General features: G+C 37.6%; 3 protein-coding genes across 6 annotated transcripts in view; 1 reads left to right on the top strand and 2 right to left on the bottom strand.

Annotated features, from left to right (window-relative positions):
• LOC149075925 (protein O-linked-mannose beta-1,2-N-acetylglucosaminyltransferase 1-like) overlaps positions 1-4,713 on the bottom strand; it is a 59,501-nt gene extending 54,788 nt beyond the window's left edge. Inside the window, exons 1-2 of one of the 4 annotated variants that reach the window (XM_089243439.1) lie at positions 4,555-4,710; positions 3,123-3,188 (exon numbers count right to left, since the gene is read on the bottom strand). In XM_089243439.1, coding sequence (XP_089099565.1) covers positions 3,123-3,188; positions 4,555-4,591 — 103 coding nt within the window. In that variant the 5' untranslated portion in view covers positions 4,592-4,710. Of the gene's footprint in view, positions 1-3,122; positions 3,189-4,554 lie in introns of all 4 variants that reach the window. The other 3 variants (XM_089243440.1, XM_089243441.1, XM_089243442.1) reach the window with 3 other exon arrangements.
• Positions 4,714-10,064: 5,351 nt separating this feature from the next.
• Positions 10,065-13,319, bottom strand: Dpm1 (Dolichyl-phosphate mannosyltransferase subunit 1). Its single transcript, XM_089243438.1, has one exon. The coding sequence runs from the start codon at positions 13,248-13,250 to the stop codon at positions 12,525-12,527; it is 726 nt and encodes a 241-aa protein (XP_089099564.1). The 5' UTR covers positions 13,251-13,319; the 3' UTR covers positions 10,065-12,524.
• A 225-nt stretch (positions 13,320-13,544) lies between these two features.
• ND-B17.2 (NADH dehydrogenase (ubiquinone) B17.2 subunit) lies at positions 13,545-20,631 on the top strand. The gene is made up of 4 exons (XM_089243437.1): positions 13,545-13,752; positions 16,977-17,059; positions 19,793-19,865; positions 20,366-20,631. The coding sequence occupies exons 1-4, from the start codon at positions 13,649-13,651 to the stop codon at positions 20,544-20,546; spliced, it is 441 nt and encodes a 146-aa protein (XP_089099563.1). The 5' UTR covers positions 13,545-13,648; the 3' UTR covers positions 20,547-20,631.
• Positions 20,632-24,569: the final 3,938 nt, after the last annotated feature.

The following is a 24,569-nucleotide window of genomic DNA, read 5'->3' as shown; positions in this document are numbered from 1 at the left end:
ACATCGGGACTGAAAAGTTTGTAAAATCGATTTCGAAACTAATTTTATAATGCAAAGGAATAAATTGAAATTCAGCAATAAATAAAAAAGATGACAGCTATATCTGCTCTTATTAACGTGTTTGATTGCTTGTCAATCGTTTGTAGCTACAGAAACTGTTCCTGGATCCGCCCCTGCTTACATCTATAGGTCACAGATACAGTATTTACAATTGTTTGAAAGTGGATTATTGTACAATAGAAGGAAGCTATCAAGTTGGGCAATAAGATTCAAGTTCCAAGAAAATACCTGTTGGGCATCATTGACTATAGGAAACTGAAAATGAGAGGTTTAAATTGATGTTCAGATAAACAAGGTTTTACTGTAATAATCATAACCAAAATAATTATCAAAATGAGCAATGAGTCTGAAGTCTCCAGGTCCTAACATGCTATCCAGCCCAGTCCACAGATTGGCAGAGACAGTCAGTACAGATTAGATTTGTTTATTTCAGTATGACTCTCTGTTCATCTGCGTTACAGCTTTTTTCTAAATTGGAGGTCTCACACAGTGTAGATGTGCATGCATGCAGTACAATTTTGTTACACATTAATAATATATGTAATCTAAATTTATTTTGTTCTCATTGGCATCTCAAATAAACATAAGCTGATTCAATTCAAAATATATCAGAATTTACTTTTGATTTGTCTTAAAAGACTGTGTGAACATAATGATAAACTAAGACTTCTACATAAGGTGGTATCTTATTGATATTGATAAAGTTGACATAGATCAGGCTCACAACACTCGAAGAGTACAGGAGGGGACCTGCTATACTTGCCAATTTTCTTATACATCAAAATTAAATTGAATATTCACATAAAAACAAAATCACACTGTATAAACTGGACATTATAAATTACAACTGTTAACTATTTAACTGCATCTATCTTGTGTAAAATTTCCAGTGATACTGAAACCTAAGTACTTGGATAGAGCAAACTCATGGCTCACTTAACAACAAAAATACAGGGTGATTATGATTAAAGTTCCCACACTCTGAGCAATTTTTTTCAAAAATTGCTTATCTGAATACAGCCAAATTTTTAGGATATCTTAATGAAGCCACGACAAAGAGATTTATGAAATAGACAAAATAGCTCAATTTTTGACCACCAGGTGAAAAGTGACACTTTATATTGCATTTTACATTCTCCCATGTGGTCCACATAACATATATACCAGGTTTCAATGGAATACGTCAACCCGAATGGGCGCTATATACGTCTAAGTAGTTTTAGTGTAGAGACACTGCTCAGACAAATGTAGCACCTATCTGTATGCTGGCACTACTCAGACCTATGTAGCACCTGTTCAAGAGGACATATATTCCATAGAAACTTGGTATATATGCTATACAAACCATGATGGAAAAGAAAAATTCAATAAAAAAATAAATTCAATAAATATCTGGTGGTCGAAAATTGAACTTTTTGTTATTTCTTAAATCTCTCACCTATGGTCTATCCCAAATTGTAATTTTTTAGTTTATGAATAAAATTCAGATAGTTGTTTCACCCTGTAAAGTAGTTTGTGGCACAATACTTTTGAGTACTACATAGGAAGTAGCTTTATGGCAACTTCATCTTTTATGGCAACTTTTGGAACTTAGATATTGCAAAATACTTATGTTACAAAAAAAATTTTTGAAAGAACAAATATTGGTGAAGAATTAAAGAATATATTGAAAGTGATTTTGAGTGAATTAAAAATATTGTTGTCACTGTTTCAAAATATCCTAAAAAAATATCGTTATTGAGAGATTTATCATAGTAAAGAATATTGTAGTAGCAAGAGAAGTTTAACATTAGACTATAGGCAATTCTAAACAAGATTCGCAAAAAATATTGTTATAGAAGAATTTATCATTATATTCTCATTGTATCAAGGTTTCACTGTGTTAAAAAAAATTACACACAATAACCTTGAAAATCTGAGCCCCAAAAGTTTTCGTATAATCTGAGGCACTCAAAATTTTCAAATTTAATTCTTTTTTCCTCTAGAAGAACCTAACCTCTTTATTTTTTACCAAGAATCTGTAGCACATACGTATTATACAGCAATTTCAGTTTGAAAGGGACCAGGCAGCCCTATGGGTAATTGGTGAAATAAAAAAATTAGACTCCCTTGAATGGATATTGATCATTTTAACTTTCAGAAGTTGCTGAGAGAAGAGCAACTTTGACCATTTTCTTTGTAATGATGGACAATGGCATTGTCCCCTTAATTGCTTATGTAAAACCATTGGAATGGTAGTTGAAAGCTCTCAGCGTCTCACCTTCGCTTACCATTAATCCCATCTTCAACTCATCTTAAAAACTCTCATTTTCATGCCCTTTTCAGTCTTCATTTTTTAAAACACATCGTGTGGCATTCATATCTCATTCAAGAATTAAATATTCAGTAGGTATGTTAGTACTGCTTTTATTTGTCTTAAAGCCAACATTTAAAGCATTTTGTTTTTTAGTTGGTTCAAATTTTCTATAATCAGAGGTGGCCCTGGTCCCATCCATCTTAGATTATCGCGACTACAATCTACATATACATGATACAGTAGTCTAATTACAGAGACTCTACTATATCATGTATGTAGATTATACTTAGTTTTTACAAAAGATATGTTAGTGAGGAGAGATACAGAGGTGCCACCCAATTCAATGGTCAAATTCCGCAGAACTTAAACGTTCAACAGTCCCATATACTGAATAACTCAGGGTGTCAGGAAGGGGCACTCGTTGGTGGGCGCCCTGGCCCGGCACCTCATGCCCTCCCCCAGCATAACCCGGCCCACATGATTAAATGACTAACATCCCAAAAAGAACAGAGCCGGGTCCTGTCTGGTCTGACAGACAGAGAGAGATACTGAATATCAAAGTTCGTGTACATAATGAATATTTTGATGGATCTCTTTGACTTATCGTGAGAAGTTTTAATTGCAATAAAAAGTTTTAGAAACCAATTTAAATTAATGCTATTGACAAAGCACATAAATTCCATTCCATAAAATTCAGTTAATAACCTGTAAGTAGCTGAATTTATTTTGCACGATTTATATGAACACATTCATGAAAAAATCTTACTTCCAAATCTCCTATATTTCAAATATTTGCATCTAGAAGTAACCAAGCGAAGCAACTCCATAGTTACTACAGCAATGAAAAAAAGGGAGAAAAACAATATCTAAGATAGCAATGAAGCAAAAATAAAAACAATACTCAGCAAAACAAAATTAACCAACATATTATTCTACAAACCAAACACAAAAGAGGATTTACAGAGCAACGCAAATAACAGCATCGCACAAGCAAACTACCTGAAAAAAATAAATAGTAAAGCATCTACAAGCAATGGCAATATGAAGAGCTTGAACGGAATAACTGTTCATTAAAATGAATAGAAATTAAACAAGTACAAGGATGTATGAATAATGTTTTAAAGATGCTCAAGTGCTTTAAATAAAACAACATTCAAGCATCTATACCCAAAAGCATCAGAAGTGTTTTAGAAATGTGTGTATTTAACTTGATCATTATAATACAGAAGATTTTGATTTCTTAATTAATTCTGTGGTTGCTCAGACAAGTGCTACAAAATGCTGCGGGTGCTTGAGCACCTACTGCACCCCGACTCCGATGCCACTGTCTATACGAGTGTTTTCCAACCTTTTCCCACAATAATATTCATGTTATAGGACAGTGCTTGCCAATGGGTGGTAGATTGACAAATATGATAGACTGTAAAGAAAACTCTGTAGATTGAACTATAAGAGTGACCCAGAGATCAAGGGATCAGGTCAGTGACTGACTAAAAGAGTAACCAAAACAGTGTGTGAGCGTATGAATGACTAAAAGAGTGATATAGGGAATGCCTGAACATGGGGGGGAACCTAGAGAGCGAAGAGTCAGATCAGTGAGCAACCAAAGGAGTGACCTAGAGTGTGTGCAAGCATTTAAGTGACTAAAGCAGTGTGTCAGTATGTGAATGACCTAGAGACAGGGGTGTATTTACCGGGGTGGAGACCAAGCGTGTTATAACACAGGGTTGTGAATTTGAGTCAATAAAATTAGACTTGAATGGAAGGGCAGCAAAACAAGAAATGCGCCTCTGGCGATGCCCATACTTATGAATGTAATTGCCACATAACAATACTCGCGCACACACACACAACAATTCCTCAAAGATTACTTAGTGGAGCATAAAAGTTCATCTTTGTGTAAAATCCTAGAGGTTGAATAGCAAGGCCTGGTACAGACCATAGACATAAAGTTATTGTAAATTGTATTGTATTGGAGGGCTCAAAAACGTTTGGGGTTATGGGCTCAAATCCAATATTTCTATGAGTATTATGGAGATGAATGCTAAGATTCTGAGGGGGAGGCTCAAGCCCACGGGCCAAATAAAAGCCTATGGTGTAAGCCGCCTCACTGAGAAACAAATTACTGATTTGTGCCACACCTCTTTTAGAACTATAATATAACTGTACGGTAAAAATAACAATTTAAAAAAAATTACCTTCTTTTTCCGCGTCAAGGGCTGGATGCAAAATCATCTCAAAACTGACCACTAATGTAAATAAATTAATTGGGTTTTTCCCCCTTGAGCCTAGCCGTCATGTAAGGGGAAAGAGTTTGATTAAAGGGGGGGGGGGTAGTTTGTTTACAATACGTTCTCATAATAATTATACAGAGCTTTTGGTTACTATGACTATCCCATGATCATTAGCGAAAATTCGCGTGATATATTGCTGTTAGCTGACCATATTTGCTCGAGAAAAAATACGGAGAATCAGACCTCAAAAATAAAGGACATTGCTAATTATTGCCAAAAGTAAACAAAGTTGCCAACTCATGCTAAAATTACAGAAGCCGCGGATCGCGGCAAATGATGCGCAACTTCAAATTACAGTGAATTTTTAAAAAAAAACATGACAAATGTGTGAGATGAATATTTTTGTTTGAAGTCGTAATGTAATTTCTGAGATGGAAAGACAATTTTAATCATTGATTTGAAGAATAAAAAGTCAGTTTGGTTTCGTTGAAAATACATGAAAAAGAGGGAAATTTCTGGGGGGAAAAAATGTCGAGACCTTAGAGGAGAAATAAAAGAAAATTACAAAAAAAACTTACAAAGATATTTTTAAAAAAATTCAGGAGATATTATCAATATGCATTGCACGTAGAAAAAAAGAGGGGGGAGACTTTCAATGACCGTTCTTAGAAATATTTCCATCATAATTCTGCCTTAGATTAGTTAATTCTGAAATATAAAATTTCATTTTTTTTTTCGATTTATAGATTCAATATCGAGTAAAATATACTTGTAGGGACCGGAGCGGGGTGAGGGGAAGTGCACCGAAAGGGCTGACCGTTCGAGTATATCCAGTCCTGCATTTAGAAAAAGAATAAAAACCGTGGCTCCCAACTAAGGATCCGGGACCCAATATACAGATTTTTATTGGGCCCCAGACATGCTCTATCTCGGGCTTCCGCTATAACGAATTCTACGATGTTCATCAAAAAAGAACAATGAGATTCATGGTTCTCTCGAAATGGAACCCGTCAACTTCCTCCATGGGCCTCCAATCTGAAGATTTGTCGCACTTCCCCAGTGAGGTCCACCAAAAACTTCATTTATATTAATTATATCAAGAAATAGAATCCAGCACCACCACACCCTAGGCATAAGGAAAGTCGAGGTTTCAATGGGCAGATGTTTAGTGGTACCCAAGACAGATTTCTCTCGGGCTCCCTCTATTGTTAATTTATCGTCTCAAAGGAGAATCAGATCAGCTTCATCCGAGACTTCTGGAACCGACATTCCCCCCCCCCCCGATAATAAATAAAATTTATTTGCAAGGACTAAACCAATGAAACAAACCAGAACCCCTATATTCAAGCTGCGGCCCCCGAGGTGGTCACCTCGCATGGATTCTAATGAGACTCATCCCGGATCCTTCAGCTGAAGCCTTGTCGGACTTCCATATAAGATCCATGAACAGAATTTGTACCAATGGATAAAACCCAGGGCCCTGACAAGAGCCCTCTCATGGCCGATCCAATGAATATAGAGTTGGTACATTTCATGCAAATAATGTTTTATTCATGATTCATGTGGTGTGCATGGAAGAGAGTGGATTGACACATGGGCGGAGATACGGGGCAATGCCCCCCCCCCCCCCCAGCGTCTAAGGGGGAGCCGACTGATGCAGTGTATATGCGTACATATAAACGAACATCATCGTCATCATGCTCCCCCTACCCGGACTTTCAAGTCCATTTCCGCGTATGGTTTTCACAGCGTGATTTATTTACAATACAGGAGAGACATCGACGGTATCTGTTAAAGTCCCCACCCTGGGTACTCGGACGCTGTATGTTGGAAGCACGGTTACATACAACTTGGTCCTGATGAGTCAAACTGTTCGTGATAATATTCAGGAGTTAAATAGAACCTACAACCAAAATCGCAACCAATTTCCGAAACCGATTTCCGTTGCATAGAAACAAGCATAAAACGTTACTTTTCGAGTTTGTGATTTTATATTATAGAGTCTCGGGGAAATACGAACTAATGACTAATCTTATTAATTTAATCTACAGTAGAACCTTTCGATAACGGACACCTGTAGGACCGAGGAGCGTCTGTTAATGGAGGGTGAAAAAATAATGAGGCCCGTCAACGTAATTCGAAAGTGTCTATTAACGGGAAGTGTCTGTTAAGGGAAGCGGGGGTTCCACTGCATTAATCTCAGTGTCAAAGCTCTCAAAATTTCTGCCTGCAAAAGCAACACAATGCCTTCTAAACTGAATTCATGGTTATTTAAGTCACTTGCTGCCAAGCGAGGCAGTAGTGAGAGGCGAAATCGGTAAGAGGGTTCTGTTCCCCCCGAAATGTTAAAAAAAAGACTGATATAAATGAAATAACACGTATGAGCCTATTATTTTATCCCTTTGGTCCCATCCCCGAATTGTAAGTAGTACCCACTGCGAAAAAAATGGATATGGCCCTGCTGCCAAGCTTTAATAAGTATAAGCAATGGAGGACATATGAAAATTATGTTTCTAGAAGTCAGTGAGCGTTGATTTGTGTCCGAGATTAGCACAAAACCGATCGAGCTATCAAGCTCTGGCGAATGCTCTAAAGCTGAGGTTCGGAGAAAAGTACCTCAATTACTTCCACCGCTAACTCAAGAACAGAAAACTGGCGAAACATTGCAAGAATTGACCATGGACATCGAGAGGCTCTTGCAGTTGGCTTACCCCGATTGCCCAGCGAACATCAGGGATGGATTAACCTTGCAATGCTTCGTCGATTCTATCAAGAATCCGGACATACAGCATGCGTTGCGTCTAGGTAAATACAAGGATGTGGGAGGCGCTACTGCCTACGCTTTGAAGTTTAAGGCAGCCCGACAGGCCTCGAATACAGAACGATGGGCCGTCCGTGGTGATGTCGTGGCTACGGCAGATCATCAGAGAGTTGAAGGAACTTCTGGAGAGTGCCAGGAACAATCATGGGAATAGGAAAGAAAAGTTATTGGTGTGCTGGAAATGTCATGAAAAAAGGCCACCCGAGTAGCGCACGCTCGGTCGCGGCTGCCGGTGCAGGACATGCACCATGCTCATTATACCATGTATCACAGCTGCACGGTAAAGCCCATGAACTCTACGTGAGAGGCGTAATTGATGGACTTCCGTTGTAGGATGGTCATCGACACCGGAGCCAACGTGAGCATCGTTAGGATGGACCTCGCTCAAAAATTCAAGCAACGACTTCTCTACGTAGCACCATCGTAGACAGACCTATCGACTTACCGTCTTCGTGACCGACATAAAAGACCCGTGTATCATCGGACCGGAATTCCTCAGGAAACATGGCTTTTCCTTGGACATGACAAGTGGCCAGTTGCACACTCCGAGGGAACACATCGCCCTACTCGAATGTGGTCGTGACGAATTTCCTCCTCTGAAAGTGATGGCCATTCCGTTTGCGGAAAAAGAGTTCATTCCCAATGATATGAAGAGGAAGATTCAGCCTCGTATGGAAACTGCACATGGAAATGCAGACCCCCCTGACAAGAAGATCGTGTCCACAGAACTGTCACCATTGCCTCTAGGCAGAAAAGTAGGGGCCAGTGAACCCTATAGTAAGACAGATAGCAACTCAAGTAGCTATCTAGTTCCTAGGATCGCTACGATCCTAGGAACGACGAGAACACCCGGAGGTCCAGATAGAAGATCTCGACATACGACCGATAATCGACCTGAAGGAATCCACCGCGAATAAGCCAACCTGGCAAGACGTCGCCTCTCTACAAAGCCGCTTGAATGCAGCTTTGCTCTTAATGCAGCTTTGCCTCTTCCAGTCCGACGATCGAAAGATACTATGGGACACCCCTGGCGATGCTGTACCGAAAATGGGAGTTAGAAGACGGAAGGACGTTCAGATGGAAACTCATTCTACCAAGAGGCCGTGTGAAAGAATTTTTGAACGAGTTGCACGGAATCCCGACCGGTGGATATTTCGTCGTATTCAAGACTCATCAGAAGGTCCATGGACGATTCTATTGAGGACCAGTCGAAGACCAATGTGGCAGAGTGATGCAAGAATTGTGACGCCTGCGTCGCCCGCAAAGCACTTCCAAAACACACCCGAGCCCGCCCTCAACGCCACAAACGCGTTGGACGCTGTTCGGGAGAATCGCCTTAGACATCCTGGGACCGTAACCCAGAATCGACCACGAAAGCATCGGATTCTGTCCAGCACAGATGCTCATCATGGGCGGAGATACGGGAAGTCTCCCCCCCCCCTCCCCCCAGCATCAAAGGTGAAGTTGACTGATCTAATGTATATATGAATTGACATAACCATCGTCGTGACCCCAGAAATAATGACCGTGCCCGCCCAGACTTTCAAGTCTATCTCCGCCTATAATGCTCATTGGACGAGATCTTCGGCTACCAAGTGACCTGCTATTTGGGCAATCGCCAAATGCTTCTCTTCCACCGAAGGAATACGTCAAAGGACACCAGGGTGCCCCGAAGATGTGAATTGAATCGCCGAGAAGACCGGATCATCATTGACTTCGAGAAGATGAACCACTACGACGCGAAGGTCACGTCTCACGACTTAAGTAAGGAGACCTTGTCTGGCTCTGGAACCGCAAACGCTGGAAACGACTGCGCCCGAAATTCAGCCCAGACGTCATTTGAAGGCACTTACAGAATTTGGAAGAAACTAAACGATGTCGTAGTTCGGAATCAAAGGACGCCATCATAGAAGTGCACGGTGGTCCACTTCAATAGGCTAGCTCCTTGCCATAGTGAATAACAAAGTGCGATCCATCGACTTGAGGACTTAATTGCCAGGATGAACTATTCTAAAAAAGGGGGGGGGGGGCAATGTTACGATAATTATGTAAATAGTCATTATTTATTACATATTATGTCGTTCTCACCTGTAAATAGTCATCATCTTATGTAAAAATGAAAATTTGGCATCTCTCTGTAGATATCGCCAAATTTGGCACATTTGACATCAGCACGGATAAGTTGGCGATATCATGTCGCCAAAATATTCTTCCAGAAGAATCTCGACTTTTCTCTGCTTCTACATAAGTAGAACCAAAGTAGAAAAACTCTTAAAAGATAAGAGTTTTGTTATCTTGAAGACAAGATCTTGTGTATGTGAGAGAAGTCACACGTTGTTTAACGTATTTCATCAAATCACTGCTTCTGAATACGTGTACATGACTGCTCTGTAAAATAAATCTGTGTTGTCTTTCGAATTGCCTAGTGCTTTGCCATCTCGAGCGAGTGCTTGTGAGAGAAATTATCAGGAGCAATACACTGTGCTTTCAAATCTAGGGCAATGAGATACAAAACATGAGTTTTTGAAGACATCCAGAGTAGAAGAAACAATGTGCCATATACACAACTCTGATCCAGTTTTGGGACAAAACCCATAAAAACAAGAAGAGAACAAATAAAATTTAAATGAGATCCAGTTAAACCTAAAAAGAATAAGATGTTCAAAAATTTTATTCATAGCATTAATTAAAGTCAGAGGTCTGAAAGTGGAGGGTTCTAGGGTGAACAACCAGATTTAAGAGTATTTTCGTTTTTTTTTTTCCTAAAAGATATTATCGTAGTCCTTCTAAATTACTCTTTGAAAGACTATTACCAATAATTTTACATCTCTATTGAGATCTAATACAGTGGAGCTTCAGTTAACAAGCAATTTACATAAAAAACAAACATTTTGAACAAATTAGTTTAAAATTAGGTTAAAAAGCGATGATTCAAATTAAACAAAAATTTCCATGCTTTATTTATCTTCACAATATTACAACTGAGTTGATGGTTTTTTGGTTTTGTCCCCACACACAAACTGTAGAATACGGGTAATATTCTCCCCTACAGTCTCCAGTCAGCATACCTCACTCAAAAAATGAACACATGAGCAGGCGTGACTGTTTATAATACCAAACTAGATTGTAAGCACATTGTAACACCTATGTATGCTTGAAGTTTTCTAAATTCTGCTTGGAGAAAACTGTGGGCTGATTGCATTATTGAGCATGACTTTGAGGGGGGGGGGGGGTGCGCATGAACAGGAGCTAACATTTGTCAAAGAAATTGTCCTTGGGGAAGACCATGGGTCTGGAGATGAAAGAGGATGACATTCAAGAACTAGTAGAGCATTGCCAGGAGTTGACCGTAGATGGATCTCCATCGCACACAACAGCAAGAGTTTAAGGATGGTATATAGTCTGAGGAAGAGAGAAGTGAGGAGAAGTCCTTAACTTCAAATGAGATTAGGGAGATGTATAAAATGTGGGAATTTGTGCAAAATTTTGTTAAAAAGAATGAACAACAAATCTGTCCAATGACAATGCCCAGTCCCATTTCCGAGAAATCCTTAAAAAAAGGCAAAAGAAAGTGCCATGTAGCATCTGTGACTTTAGACATTTCTTACATTTACATCTTCTTTGTATAGGTTCTTTTCCAAATTCACACAAAAACAATTTAGTTGTTATTTGGTATTCGCAGGGGTTATGTTCTGGGGGTAACCCCGAATACTTGGAAAATTCATGAATAACAAAAAGTATAAACTTATGTTTTTTAGACATCTTGTTTACATCTGCTTTGTGTGACAGGCGTATAAGGGAACATCCAGTGATTTTCAGCAAAGTTTTCTGGAAGAATATTATAATGTCTGTTAGGCATTTCTTCATTTCAGATAATTTGTTAGAGTATGGTAACTTTGGACAGTGGCGAAGGTTATAATTGGCTAAAGGCGATAGAGCCTGGACCATGATCAGTTTGAAAGAAAGAAAGAGTAACAAGACTTTCTCTTCCAATTTTTCTACATGGGAAGAATGCACCATAGATAGGTCTATGTCATGGAAACAATCCATTGCCGATTTAAACTTACGACGCCCTTGTGCTACATTGCTCATTATGAACTAGTCTTCCACTTCTTAAACACTATTAATTTCATCAGAGATATCAATTCGGTTTCAGGAGCAGTTAGCTTGAGTAATTCCTTCCCATCGATTTTTGAATTGCTGTTGGTTAATTCTACAAATTTCTCTCTCTTCTATATAAACATCATTCAAACCTTCTACATCCACCAATTGGACGTCCTTCATAATTTCTTCCATTGGCTCTATAGAAATTGATGTGTCCTCAGTCACACATTGTAGCTGAAAGTTTTTCCATCACAGGATGACTGTTCCCATCTTTATAGCTTCCACAGTTCTAGCATTGACACTAATGGCATCAATGACTTTAGAGTTTAGACATTTCATACATTGGCATCTTCTTCGATTGCCTATACAATTATCATTGAGTAATGTGTGTATTGCGAGCCATAGATGTTTGTTAACATCCAATCGAGCAGCTGAATGGTAGATGTAGACTTACAAGACATATAAAGAACTTGAGCACTAGAAAAGACTTGAGGAGTGGTTTTTGGAATGTTTATTTAGCATGTAACATTTATATTTGTTCCAATATGAGAATTAGCACTACAACTGTGTTTTCCAGAAAACTGGGAAGAGACTGCGAATACGAAAACCTTCAATATGAAATTTGCAAACAACTGAGTCTGTGAATCCCCCTAAACGAGAGTCCTCCTTTCTCTCTCTCTCGTCGTTAAGAGTAAGTTAACTTGTAAATATTATCGTATTTTATGTTTTTTATTGATGTCATTATTGAATTATTTTATTGTAAGATATTGTGTTTAGTATTATTTATATATTATTGATTGAATATTGTTCTTTATTAGTAACTTTTACGTGAATGAATCATCTGAGTGTCTATTATTTCCTACGGAGAAAGTTTGATTTGAATAACGAGAAAGTTCACAGAATGAATTAAGCTCGCTGACCAAAGTTCCACCGTACAGTTCAAAATATAATTTTCGCAATACATATTACAGTTGTAATTTCAGGCTGCTTTAATGTGTGGAAGAAATTCTCAAAGAGTGACAAACAAATACATAAGGCCTTTCAGAAACTGGAACACTTCGCTACCACCCAGTTTTGACTCCCCATACATTCGATCAACAAATGTGATAGGCACCTCAGCAATCTTGAAAGAAAGTTTTTCCGCTCGCACAATCATCTCCATTTGAAAGACGTACCCCTTCGAACAACTCGAGTCCACGAGTTTCTGCAGGACTTCTTTCTTGTACAACCTGAAACTGCCGGTAAGATCGGAAACTTCCGGTCTCAGCAGAACCTGCGTCAAATAATTTGCACAGCGGCTGATGAACTTGCGCTTGAAATCCCACCCGTTGACACCACCGTCATTCCGATAACGCGTTCCGGAGATGAGGTCACAATCTTCAGACCTTTGCTTCCCTATGAAGTCGGGAATGAACTTGGGATGGTGAGAAAGATCCGCATCCATAATGATAATGTATTCGCCGTTCGCGTGATTGATGCCATGGGCATACGCAGTCCCCAGTCCAAGTTTTCTTTCTCTTGGCCGCAATACAATCTTTTCTTCGCCGTAGATATCCTGTAATTTTTCGGCTACTCGCTGAGTTCCATCGGGACTACCATCGTCGATTATGACTATTTCAAACTTGAGGTCGCTTTCTGTCATGTACTTGTTGATGAGCCACACTATGATGGGGAGATTGTCTTTTTCGTTATAAGTAGGCAAAAGAATGCTGTACATGGTATCCTTCTCGCTCATATTTATTTAGACTTCGGGGAGGAACCTACAGGACTGACACGTTACTATTTCACCGAAAATTTTACAATCATAAACAAACCCAGCTGTTGCCACAACTCCCACAATAATTGTTTTTCGTATTTTTTTTTTCATGATTTATTCGTAGATTTTCATGTGAAAAAATTCATATACATTTAAATTATCTGATATATATCTTTTTAATTATTATGTAACGTGTGATAGAATATTTTTAATGAAGTCCTATTTCCTCTTCCTTTAAAAAAAAAAAACGACTTTCGATCGGTCAACGCCGTCGTGAAGTCGTTTGCAATGTCAACATGGGCCCACAGCTATTTTAGTTAAAATAGTCTAATTTGAGTGGGTATTTTGAAGATATTTGACGAGTTTCCGCCATCAGTATGAGCGCAATTTATAGGTTTTTAGCGTTGGACAAGGTGAAGCGAATTTTCGATATCATCAAGCACAATGGTGGGATTCTTAGCTCCATAGAAGTATTGTATAGGTGAGAGAGATGATCTCGAAAATACTGTAAACAGCATCACATTTTTACCAAATCGGAACAGATGCAGTATAATCCAGACATTTGGCGAATTTCTTTTCCAGCGCCAAACACGTCCGACGGCCCGGACGAAAGTCGCCAATGCCAAATAGATGCTATGGTCGCCGAAAAAAAATACAAAGCATTGAAAACAACATAAGAGTGGAAACCAACAATAATATGATTTCCAATGTAATATAATAAATAATAGTATAAATATTCTCAGTTTAAAAAAAATAAATAAAACCCGGACTCTCTGTCAATGATCAGGGCGCAAGTCTCTTTGGGTAGCTAGACCATTTAAAATAATAATCTAAAATAATGATATTTCTTTAAGACGCTGAAGATGGAAGGCATGCCAAACAAAAATGCAATTAAAAAAGTGTAAAAAAGAAGAAATGTGTCAAAAAAATACAACCTGGTAATCGGGAATAATCCTATTGACAAGACAACGGCGCATTGAAAAGGAAATGAAATGCTAGACAAAGGGAAAAGACACCGTTATCTGCTTGAATTGTCCACCCTTCCAGTGCCATCTGGAATGGATGGTTTGAGAAGCGAGAAATAAGTAATGGCAACCCACTGCCGTTGGCAACTTATAGCACACTTGAGATCTGGATTATACTGATTTGATGGTCTAGATCAGTGATTTCCAACATGTGCGTTAACGCCCCCCTTGGGGGTGATGGAATGTTCCGGGGGGGGGGGGGGTAGAAGTTACAGGGGTATAGCATAGGCCTCTATGGGTTCGATTGCGTTGGGGACGCTGGGAGAAAAAAAATTCTGAACAAGGGGGGCGATGGGACAAAAAAGGTTGAGAAACTATGGTCTAGATCAGTGGTTCTCAACCTTTTTTGACTTGCGGAGCCCTTTTAAGTAAAAAAAATTCTATGGCGGAGCCCCGTAGGTGCAATTTTTTAATTATTCATCTCTCTGTTACTGATTTATTTTTACTTTATTAAAATATTTATAATTTTTCTTTTTAATTTTAATGTTTTTTTTATTTTCCTCGGTGGCCGCGGAGTCCCTGGAGAGTACACAAGGAGCCCCAAGGGCTCTGCGTAACACCGGTTGAGAACCGCTGGTCTAGATTATACTACATCTGTACCAAATCGAAATATTTGATTTAGTAGTGGGGTAGTTAATTAGGTAGAGTAAATTAAAGAATGCTTATTAGTTACTCAACGCCAAATCCTTCATATTCAGGGGTGTCTTAAGCAAGGGGTGCAGTGCATCCTAGCATGCATAGCTATTATTTGCAGCCCCCTTAACAAAGTATATGTTCCTTTGTATACCCTCTCCAAAACCTTTAGCAGGCATTTTTAACATATGGGTCATGACCGAAACTTGGGTCGCAGTGACTTCCAAGATGGGTCGTTTAGATCAACTGAAGGCCATTGGCTTGAGTTATGGGTACCGATTCAAACGTGATTTGCAGGGGCTTGAGAGATGGTCTGTACAAATCCACTAACAGCCAGGGACTTTTATCTGTGGTTCCCAATTCAAATTTGATTCTCGGGGGCTTCCGAGATTGATCGAACAAGTACACTTACAGCTAGGAATTCTCGAGTTTTTTTTCACAAACCAAGCACAAATCGGGTCTATCGCCACGGGAAATGTACTACCTTATGAGTTGTGCCAGAAGTGTATGTACATATAGGTGTGTGCACCTAACAGCCTGAGTGTGTATCTAATGTGTGTGACTTTTCAGTGCTTCCATCTATATTTTAGAAGTGAAGTGAGTAAAGTGTAATGATTGATTATTTGTAATTTCTGTAGGCCTGTTGCTCTCTGTGGTGAGACTTTTTAATGGGAGATTGGCATGCATTTGTGCCTCAAAGTTGGGAACCACAGAAAACCAACTTCAGCCGACCACTACTGTGGTGACAGTGGGAGTTCAAACCTATGTCCTTTAGATGTGAGTCCATCATTATGACCACTCAACCACCACAGCAGCAGGATTCTCGAATTGCCAGTAACAACTCAAACTTGATATGCAGGGGCTTCCAAGACAGGTCATACAAATCCACTTACAGCCAGGAATTGTTGAACCATGACTCACAAGGTAGACCTGATTTTCAGTGGGGCTTCTTAGATGAGTCGTATAAACTCACAGTCCTGTTATAAATGCACTTATTGCATTACCGGTATTACCAATGTTAAAAAATAAATGGTCCCATGGGTCGCGAAGCTGATGTCGATTTTGGGGCGTGGCTGAAAAGGTTAAGAACACTTGCCTTATGGCATATTCCAGTCCAGGACAAACTAAACCCAGAAAAAGGGAAAGAATGACTTTAGGGTAACACGAGGAGACTTTTTAAGAATGAAACCAATCATTCTATTGTTTTTTTTTATCACTGCTGAACATTATTCAGAAAACCAAAGCCACTTATCAATGAGGATTCCCAAATCGATGATCCTAGTTCCATCAGGGATAGTAATACCATTCAACTCATAAGTGAAACACGGTTTGTTCGAAGCAATATAAGCGACCATGTACTTTTCAATGCTAAAAAAGTCATGCTCCACTTCAAAACAGTGTTGTCTGAAAAAAAGTTTTGAAGAGTAATTTTACTCCTCTGTCTGCCAAAATTTTAAGAGGTACTTTTGTATGAAACGAGGTGTGTTTTTTTTTTTTTTATGAAAAACAGAGAAAAGACTATTTTTTTTTTAAAAATTATCTAAAATTTGAAAATCATTTTCACTCTTCAATGAAATTTAGAGGAGTAAAATTAAATTTTGATGTGTAATGACACAAACACTGCTTGAGAGGCAGCTTTGGCACTCAGCTTCATTGTGACCACTGCTTCTGATATGGTTTTTTTTTGATAAGCAACTCAGGTTTCCAAGTCAATAACCAACTTAAGTGGGACCCCTAGTCCAGGGTGTTTTCAAAATGTGTGCCTCCAAGCTTTGTCAGGAGTGCCACAGAGCTGTCACCCTGATGAAGGTTTTTCGAAAATATTCTTTGTTAAACAGCTCTAGGGAGCCGGTGGAGCTCGTGGATAAGCATTGAATACGAAACAGGGGCGCTGCAGGTGGAAAAAGTTTGAGAACCCCTACCCTAGTCTGGTAGTGGTTATGTGTTTCCTTTGCATGTTGACATCCATAGTATATTAAAACTGTAAAATAAGTGTGTAGATCACAGGATTATAAAACTTATCTGCATTTTTTTTTCTACATTTCAGAACTGATGAGTTGAAGATTGGGGAACTGATTGGCGTTGATAAATTTGGAAATAAATACTATCAGAACAATATGTATTTCTTTGGTGAGTTCTACAATTTTCGATAGATTTCAAGTACATAGAGTTGTGTAATTTTTTCCCCGTGCATGCATTTCTTCAGACTGTTTTCATTGTCATTGACTATACTCAAAATCCAATGCAGTACTCATGGACATTTTTCAAATGTCAACAAAAGTGTTAATTTATGTCCAAAGCTGTTTTCTTTGAAGACTAATTCCTTCATTTCACATTGTTATTGGAGATATGAAGCCTTCACTTATAGCAGTGATCTTCAACTCGTTTCTTGTGAGCACCATGGTGCTCAGTGGAGCACTCAGTGTGCTTGATGCTCATGTCCAATTTTGTGCTCGCAAGCACTTGATCAGTGTCCCAATTAAATAACTGGTGTAAATGCATTCAAGGATTAAAATCATCCTGATTTTTTATGCATACTTATGTTGAACTTGCCGTAAGCGTGCTCTTTTTTTTTGATAATGCGTAGTATAGACAGTGCTTGCTACTAGAAAGAGGTTGAAGACCTGTGACTTATAGTAAACAAATAAAGATCTGAACTTTTTAAAATGCTAGATTTCAAAATGTAATAGAATTTTTAATTCAGTCAATTTCCATTTTAACAAATACCGTTATAGCAAAAATATTGTTTTAACAAACACTTTTCTAATCTCCCAGATAAGTTTGCATAGGAACAATGCAAAAAATTTGGAATTCCTTTATAATGAAATTTCATTATAATGAAATGATTTCTCTGGTCTGTTGGAGTTCACTATAATGGGATTCGACTGTAATAGTCTTCAAAATAATAAGACTTTTCCAAAGACCTAATACAGTCATCCCTCAGCATTTGCGAAATCCACGAATAACCCGAACCGTAAAATTTTGTTCTTTAGGCATCTCATTTTTATAGTATCTGCTATGTGTGGAAGAAGTGGGGTGGGGGGGAATCCAGTAATTCAAGATGATGCTTTCTGGAGAGAAGAATATAATGTCTGTTTGTTGTTTCTTCTAAATTCCTGTTAATTTGTTAGAGTATAGTAACAAGGCTTCTTTTACCAATTTTTCTACATTGGAAAAACATATTACAGATAGGTGTAGTTCATGGAAACAATCCACTGCTGATTTAAATTTATGAAGCCTTTGCTAGGCTGCTCATAATGAACCCTTCTAATTCTCAGGATTCACACATTAAACAATGACGACTATAGTTTGCACACACGCACACAAGTTATGCAATACAAAACTTGCATATCTTTTCTACCTTTTTCACTTACAGAAAAACAGCACTTTTTACATGATATACATGGATTGAAGCCTATAAATAGCAGGTGTAGCTGTAGCAATGGCTGATTGAATTTTGTTTTCTTATTTATTGATACATTTGACTGCATTGATGCCATAATAACCGGAAACTGTTGCAAAATGAACCTAACCTTTGTCATTATTTCAAATTTTTCTTGCCTGTTTTCACTTTTAGAAGCATTTTAACTTCAGTCCTGTATAAATATTTTCAGAAGTACCAGGAAAAACTTTTGGGAAGAATGTTTGAAATGGTTATTTAACACACCAAATTATATTTTGCTTTGATACGAGAATTAGTACCTCAATAGTGTTTTCCCAAAAAACTGGGAAAGAGACCACAAATATGAAATCTGTGAATACAGAGGGCAGACTGTATACTAATTTGTCTAGATTTCCTTGTGTTATCATTTAATAATTGAGAGGTTTCATATACTATGCTCACCTGTACTTTCTATCATATCTAACTCCATATCATTGAGCATCGCTCTAAAATGTTTGATCTAAAAATATTAATGACGACCAATGTACAGCGATCTCCCACTTAGACCCTCTCACTTTTCCATGGAAAAAATGGTTTTGGTGAAATTTGGTACACGGGTCTGTGCTTCATTAAAATAAGCTAAATACAGGGTGGGGAGGGGAATCTTCTCACTTGTTACAATTTGTATCAAAGTACATCTTGGATAAGATTTGCAAGCTGTATTGAAAAGATAATTTTCAATTGAGATTTTAAAGACAGATGCTAGTTGTTTTCAGTCCATTTTTTTTCAACATCGAGAAGTGAATGAAGTCAAGAATGCCTCAAAAATGTCTCAAAAACTTTCCTTCAATTAGGCTACATCAGTCGTTAATTGCATCATAGCTCCCTTGCCATAGTCTTCATTTATCTGCAGCTCCCCAGAATAGTTTAGAATAAATTATGCATTTAGTATTAAAAGAACTAATTTCTTTTATATGAATACATAATTGCATTCATATAAAATGATGTCATGATAAGCACAACATCAATATCTTCAGTTGGCAGCAGCACATTCTTTGAGAACATTGGGCTACACCTTTATTATAATATTCATGATTATTGTATCTTTTTTAATTGACTTTATAAATGAAGAGTTCAGCTGAATAGTGATCTATTTTGCATTTTTTGCGAAATGAGGTTTCTTGACTGAATAATGTTTCATGTAGCTTCTATTATATGTTCCTTGAGTAAGGTACTGCAGAAACCAACAGATATAGTTGCTATGCCACTTTACACAGCTGCAATTAATGTAAAAAAGATGTTTCCCTAATTCAGCGATGACTTTTGTTGTGTCTTCCCTGAAGTTTCAAAAAACCACATGGACTGTTATTCAGCTAAACCCTTCAAATTATTTGTACAAATATTAGTTTTGACACACAAGCTCTGCTCTTAAATATTGAAATTATCATATTTTTCATTATATATAAATACTTTTCTTACAGGTCGTAATCGCTGGGTGATGTATTCAAAAGCAGTCAACCTAGATTATGATGCTAGTCAAGTACCTGCAGAGTGGTAATTTTTTTTTCTCTTCCCTAACGTGCCGTTAGGCTATTACAAGATTAAAATATATTTATCGCTCATTCATCTAATAGAGATCATCCAAATTTCTCAAATCCTTGTAAGTGAAGGGGTTGAAATAGCCCATCGTTCAATCCATGTCCTGTTTCATGTATATGCAAAATTTCGCAACGATCGACCTAAAAATTACAGATCTGTATAGAGAACACACACACAGAAAATCAATTATATATATAGATTTTAATTTTTATGTTGTGAGTTAATACTTTTAAGTGCATTTTCTGGTGGTACTAACAGCGCTGACTTGGAAGAAATGCCAAGAACAGCATAAATTTGATAGCATATGATGGTAATATTAATTCTTGATATAACAATAATTCCTCTACAACAATATTTTTTCTGGGTCTCATTGTATTTGTATTTAAATAGCTTTATTTATAACTGACTTCGGTCCTCATATTTTGTACCTTGTTTTTAAAAAACAATTCTTTCAGGCATCGGTGGCTGCATCACATTACTGATGATCCTCCTACACTGAAACCACCAGTAAACCACAAATGGCTCGCATCCCATACAGAAAACTTGTCCGGTACTAAGGATGCCTATGTACCTTATTCAACTACTTTACCCAAAGTTACGCCATGGATTCCTCCTCAGAAAAAAATTGAAGCTTGAATTGGTTTTTTTCTCCCATTGTTATTTAGTGTAATAAATATAAGCTGTATTTCACAGTGAAATAAATGCATAGTCGTTACTTGAATTGTGAATGTTGCAAGTCCAATACATTAGTTGTTAAATATTTGTGAACAAACAAAATTCACTTTCATTTGTCATCACCCGTTTCTGTATATTTCTTCATGGAGGGCTTACGAAACATAATGTAGAGATGAATAGCATATATTGTTTATTTTTTTAAATATTATCTCTGCTATTCATCTCGGAATCTGTGCAGATCAATATTTGAAATTTAGTCTTCCTTAGTTAATCAAACATGAGTTAATTTTTGGTAACTAAAGTTGTTTCAAAAAATCCCAAAACCTTACTGAATAATTTACAAGCTTCAGGACTAAAGAGTAATTTAGCTGAGGGGTAGCCGACTTCTCTCTGTTCGAGAACCAATATAATGGTCAGAGGCAGTGTCGCGGGCAGTACCAGGGACAAGGAGCGAGAACTCCAGCATATAAGCTGCACCCAGTGTGATTGCTTGCTATGGCATCCGGGGTCACAAACATTTCGATGGGATTTATTCACACTAAACTCTTCATTTAATACAAATAATAAATAATTATTAACCGAACTCATTTCTTTGGAAACGAGCCTTTATATGTTCGTTCATAGACAGTGAAATCGGCATAGTAGGAAACTGTGTAAATAGCTGCAGCGTGGACTATAATTTCTTACCAGAACGAACTCAAATTTTTGCCCAGCCCTAAGGGGTGATAGTGGGATTACAGTTGGGCTAGTAAACAATCTAGGAAGGTGCATTTAATGCATGAAAAATATTGTCAAAATCGGGGAATTACAAATTATTGGAATTACAAAAAATATTAAGAAAACATTTTTTGGATAAATAAAGTTTTTGAGTACAAAGGCAACTCTTGGCTCAAAGTCGTATATTAAGTCGAAGGGAATATTCCTTTCTTCGGTAAGGAATTTGTCCAGGACAGTTTTTCTATCCTCCTAGTGGTCGGCTGAAGTTGGTTTTCTGCAGTTCCTAACTTTGAGGCACGAATGCAAGCCGATCTCCTATTAAAAAGTCTCACCGCAGAGAGCAACAAGCCTACAATGGTATAATTATTCATTCCTTACACTTCACTCACTATGACTCGAGAAAAAACTCATAGTTAAAAAAATTGATTGCAGTTGGCAGCACCACACATAACAAGCATTACACAGAAACCAATTTCACGGAAGGTTCACTACATGTATATACACATTCCAACATGTACCAATTTGTTAGAAGTTCTGCAGAGGAATATGGATGACGTGCATGTCTGGTTTAGTAGTAGTCTGGGCCGTCTTAAGAGTATCATGGACCACCGGACCAAATAGTTTTTTGGAGGCCCCACCTGGTAAATCCTAGAAAATTTCAACCAGATCTCATTTTTGTAAGGCCCCCGGGTGGGCTCATGCGTTAAGACGGCACTGGTCGTAGTATCCTTCTTTGAGCAGCACTTCATAATATGCTCCAGGCAGGACTTTGCTCAAATATGTGATATGTTGAGTTGGAGCTGGCCGTGGAATCAACATCCAGCTCCGGGAAAAAAAGATGGGCCTGTCATCATGATTACACGTGCATTAGTATTTCTGCGGTGAACTTGGTCTGCTTGTTGATGACCGGACTGCTTCTGGCTAAGTCCTCACTGGCTAGAATTTTTCCAGTTTCTTTTCAAAGTCGGGAGATCCACCCAGCAAGTCCACAAAACTGGATTTGGAAAGTTTTTTGGGGTTGACACATGATTTTTTTTCTATTTCTCAGCCTCATTAGATTCAGCAAAATCAGATTCCTTTATGTGTGATCTTAGAAAAATTCCCACTGATGGATTTTGGACTTCATGGTTGTGAAACTTTTTCCCCAAGCACTTTGCAATAGAAATGTGGTGTTGGTGATCTTTTCTCCCGATTTTTCAAATGTAGTGAACGTAATCTTTTCCTGAGATTTTTTTGGTTGGGGGTTTTTAATGCACGAGCTGATGTTGTCAGTTGCTTAGCCAAATTTTAGTTTTGTTGACTATAATTTTTTATCTTGAAAGGTAAATTTTAAAGAGAAATTTTGCTCGTCTAGATTACCATCACCGACCTCTGATGATTGCTCAAAAAAATCTGCTACAGTTACTTCCATAACTCTCACAGTAGGTTTTTGAATTCAATCGTGATCTGTGTTTAAAGAAGTTTTGTGTGTTGAAAATATAAATTGTTTTTGTCAAATCAGAAACAATTTTTTTTCAACATTGTATAATCACAATTTCATTAATCAAAACTAAAAATATAAAAGTTTTTCATCTTGTCGCGGGCCACCCCTAATTTAAATGGTCTAGTCTAGCCTTTCAGAGTGTGCAGGCCACGTAAGTGATCTGTAAATTTGTTGCGGGTTGTTTATCTAAAAGCAGACTGCTTGAATGATCTGAGACTGTGCTGTGGGTCATTCAAGTGATCTGTAAATGTGCAGCTGGTCATTTAAGGGATCTGGAAATATGTTGCAGGTCACTTAAATGTAGAACTGCGCCACAGACCACTTAAGTGATTTGGAAATTTGCAGTGAGCCACTAAAGTGAGGTGGAACTGGCCAACAGGTCACTTAAGTGATCTTTTTATGTACTGGATAGTTCATTTTTACAAACTTCAAGGTCCCAAGCCATGGGTTGAGCACGTATGGACTAGATTGTTAGCTCAATAAAAAGACACTAAATTTCAAAATGTAAGCCCTAAATTTTTTTTTATACAAACTGTAAAAATGACAAATATCACTTATTAACCAAAAGCTAAAAAAAAACTTTTTTTTCAAGCAAACAGTTTTCTTTAGCAGCAGCATTTGTAAATTGGCTAAAGAAATTTTAAGGAAGTTTTCGATACCAGTAGCCTGTATCACTCACAAGCAAATCGCACTATGCATAAAAAGCATTAAACCCATCACATAGACAAAACTGTTAAGCAAGTCCTAGAGGACAATATACATCTTTTATTGATAGCAACAGCCATCAATATGCCAGTTATTTACAAATGAATGGCAATAATCAGATCTTCAATTTCGAAAAGCTAATTTTTTTTTTTTTGGAAAAAACACAAGTTGATTTTATGTGAACATCTAACCAGATTTATAAAATAAATCAATAAACTATGGATATTAAAGAAAACATTTAATATTCATAATTTATTTTTGTAGTGAAAACAGTTTGCAGTTTTGCTCAATTGGATTCTTTTAAAGTCTAGCTTGTAAAATACGAAGTTTAGTTGAATTTCAGTTTCTGTCCAAAAACTATGAACTAAGTGACAATTTGTAACATAGGCAGAGACAGTCTGGGAAGGCACGATGATATGTCAATACATATATACATGCATTTAAAAAACCCTACCATCCCCCACCTCCGTATATCTGCCCATGATTTGGAAGGATCAAACCAACCATTCTTGCAAGTTAATGAACTTGAAATCTTTTAAGTGTTTAATTTATTTTTACACATGGTGTTCAACGCACGCAACAAATCAACCCCTCCAGCATATAGTTGCTTAGTTAAGACACCAGTCCATGCGAACCCAAAATTTATTATCGGAAAGCTTCTCCAATTTTTTTTTTTCAACGACACGCTACGAGATGAACTTACTCATCCATGCACAATCATTCACTTCTAGTGGTCAAAGTAGGGATGTGTTTGTCATGCAAATTTTAAAGTTGACAAGCAACACGATGCTGTGACTCGCACTTTGCATAGAAAGCTGTTTAGAACTGCTGTAATCTTGTTAATAGGGCGACTTTATTTTTTTTGACAAGATATACATATTTTAGTATCTACAACATCGTTATTACGCTGACAGAAGATAAAAGCTTAAGGAAAAGAATATGAAGACTATTACTAATAGTCTTTCAACTACAAGTACTTCAATACTTAATCCCTTGAACTGCAATTTATTTTCAGGTAGCACTGCTCAGACATACAATGTCATGGCGAGTTGGATTCATCATTTCAGTTTAAGGGGTTA

This window comes from Pholcus phalangioides, unplaced genomic scaffold, assembly GCF_987345545.1.
Source record: "Pholcus phalangioides strain wild (caught in Gottingen) unplaced genomic scaffold, Ppha-v1.0 ptg000015l_1, whole genome shotgun sequence".
NCBI lineage: Eukaryota > Metazoa > Arthropoda > Arachnida > Araneae > Pholcidae > Pholcus > Pholcus phalangioides.
This window is presented reverse-complemented; position numbering and strand designations above follow the sequence as displayed.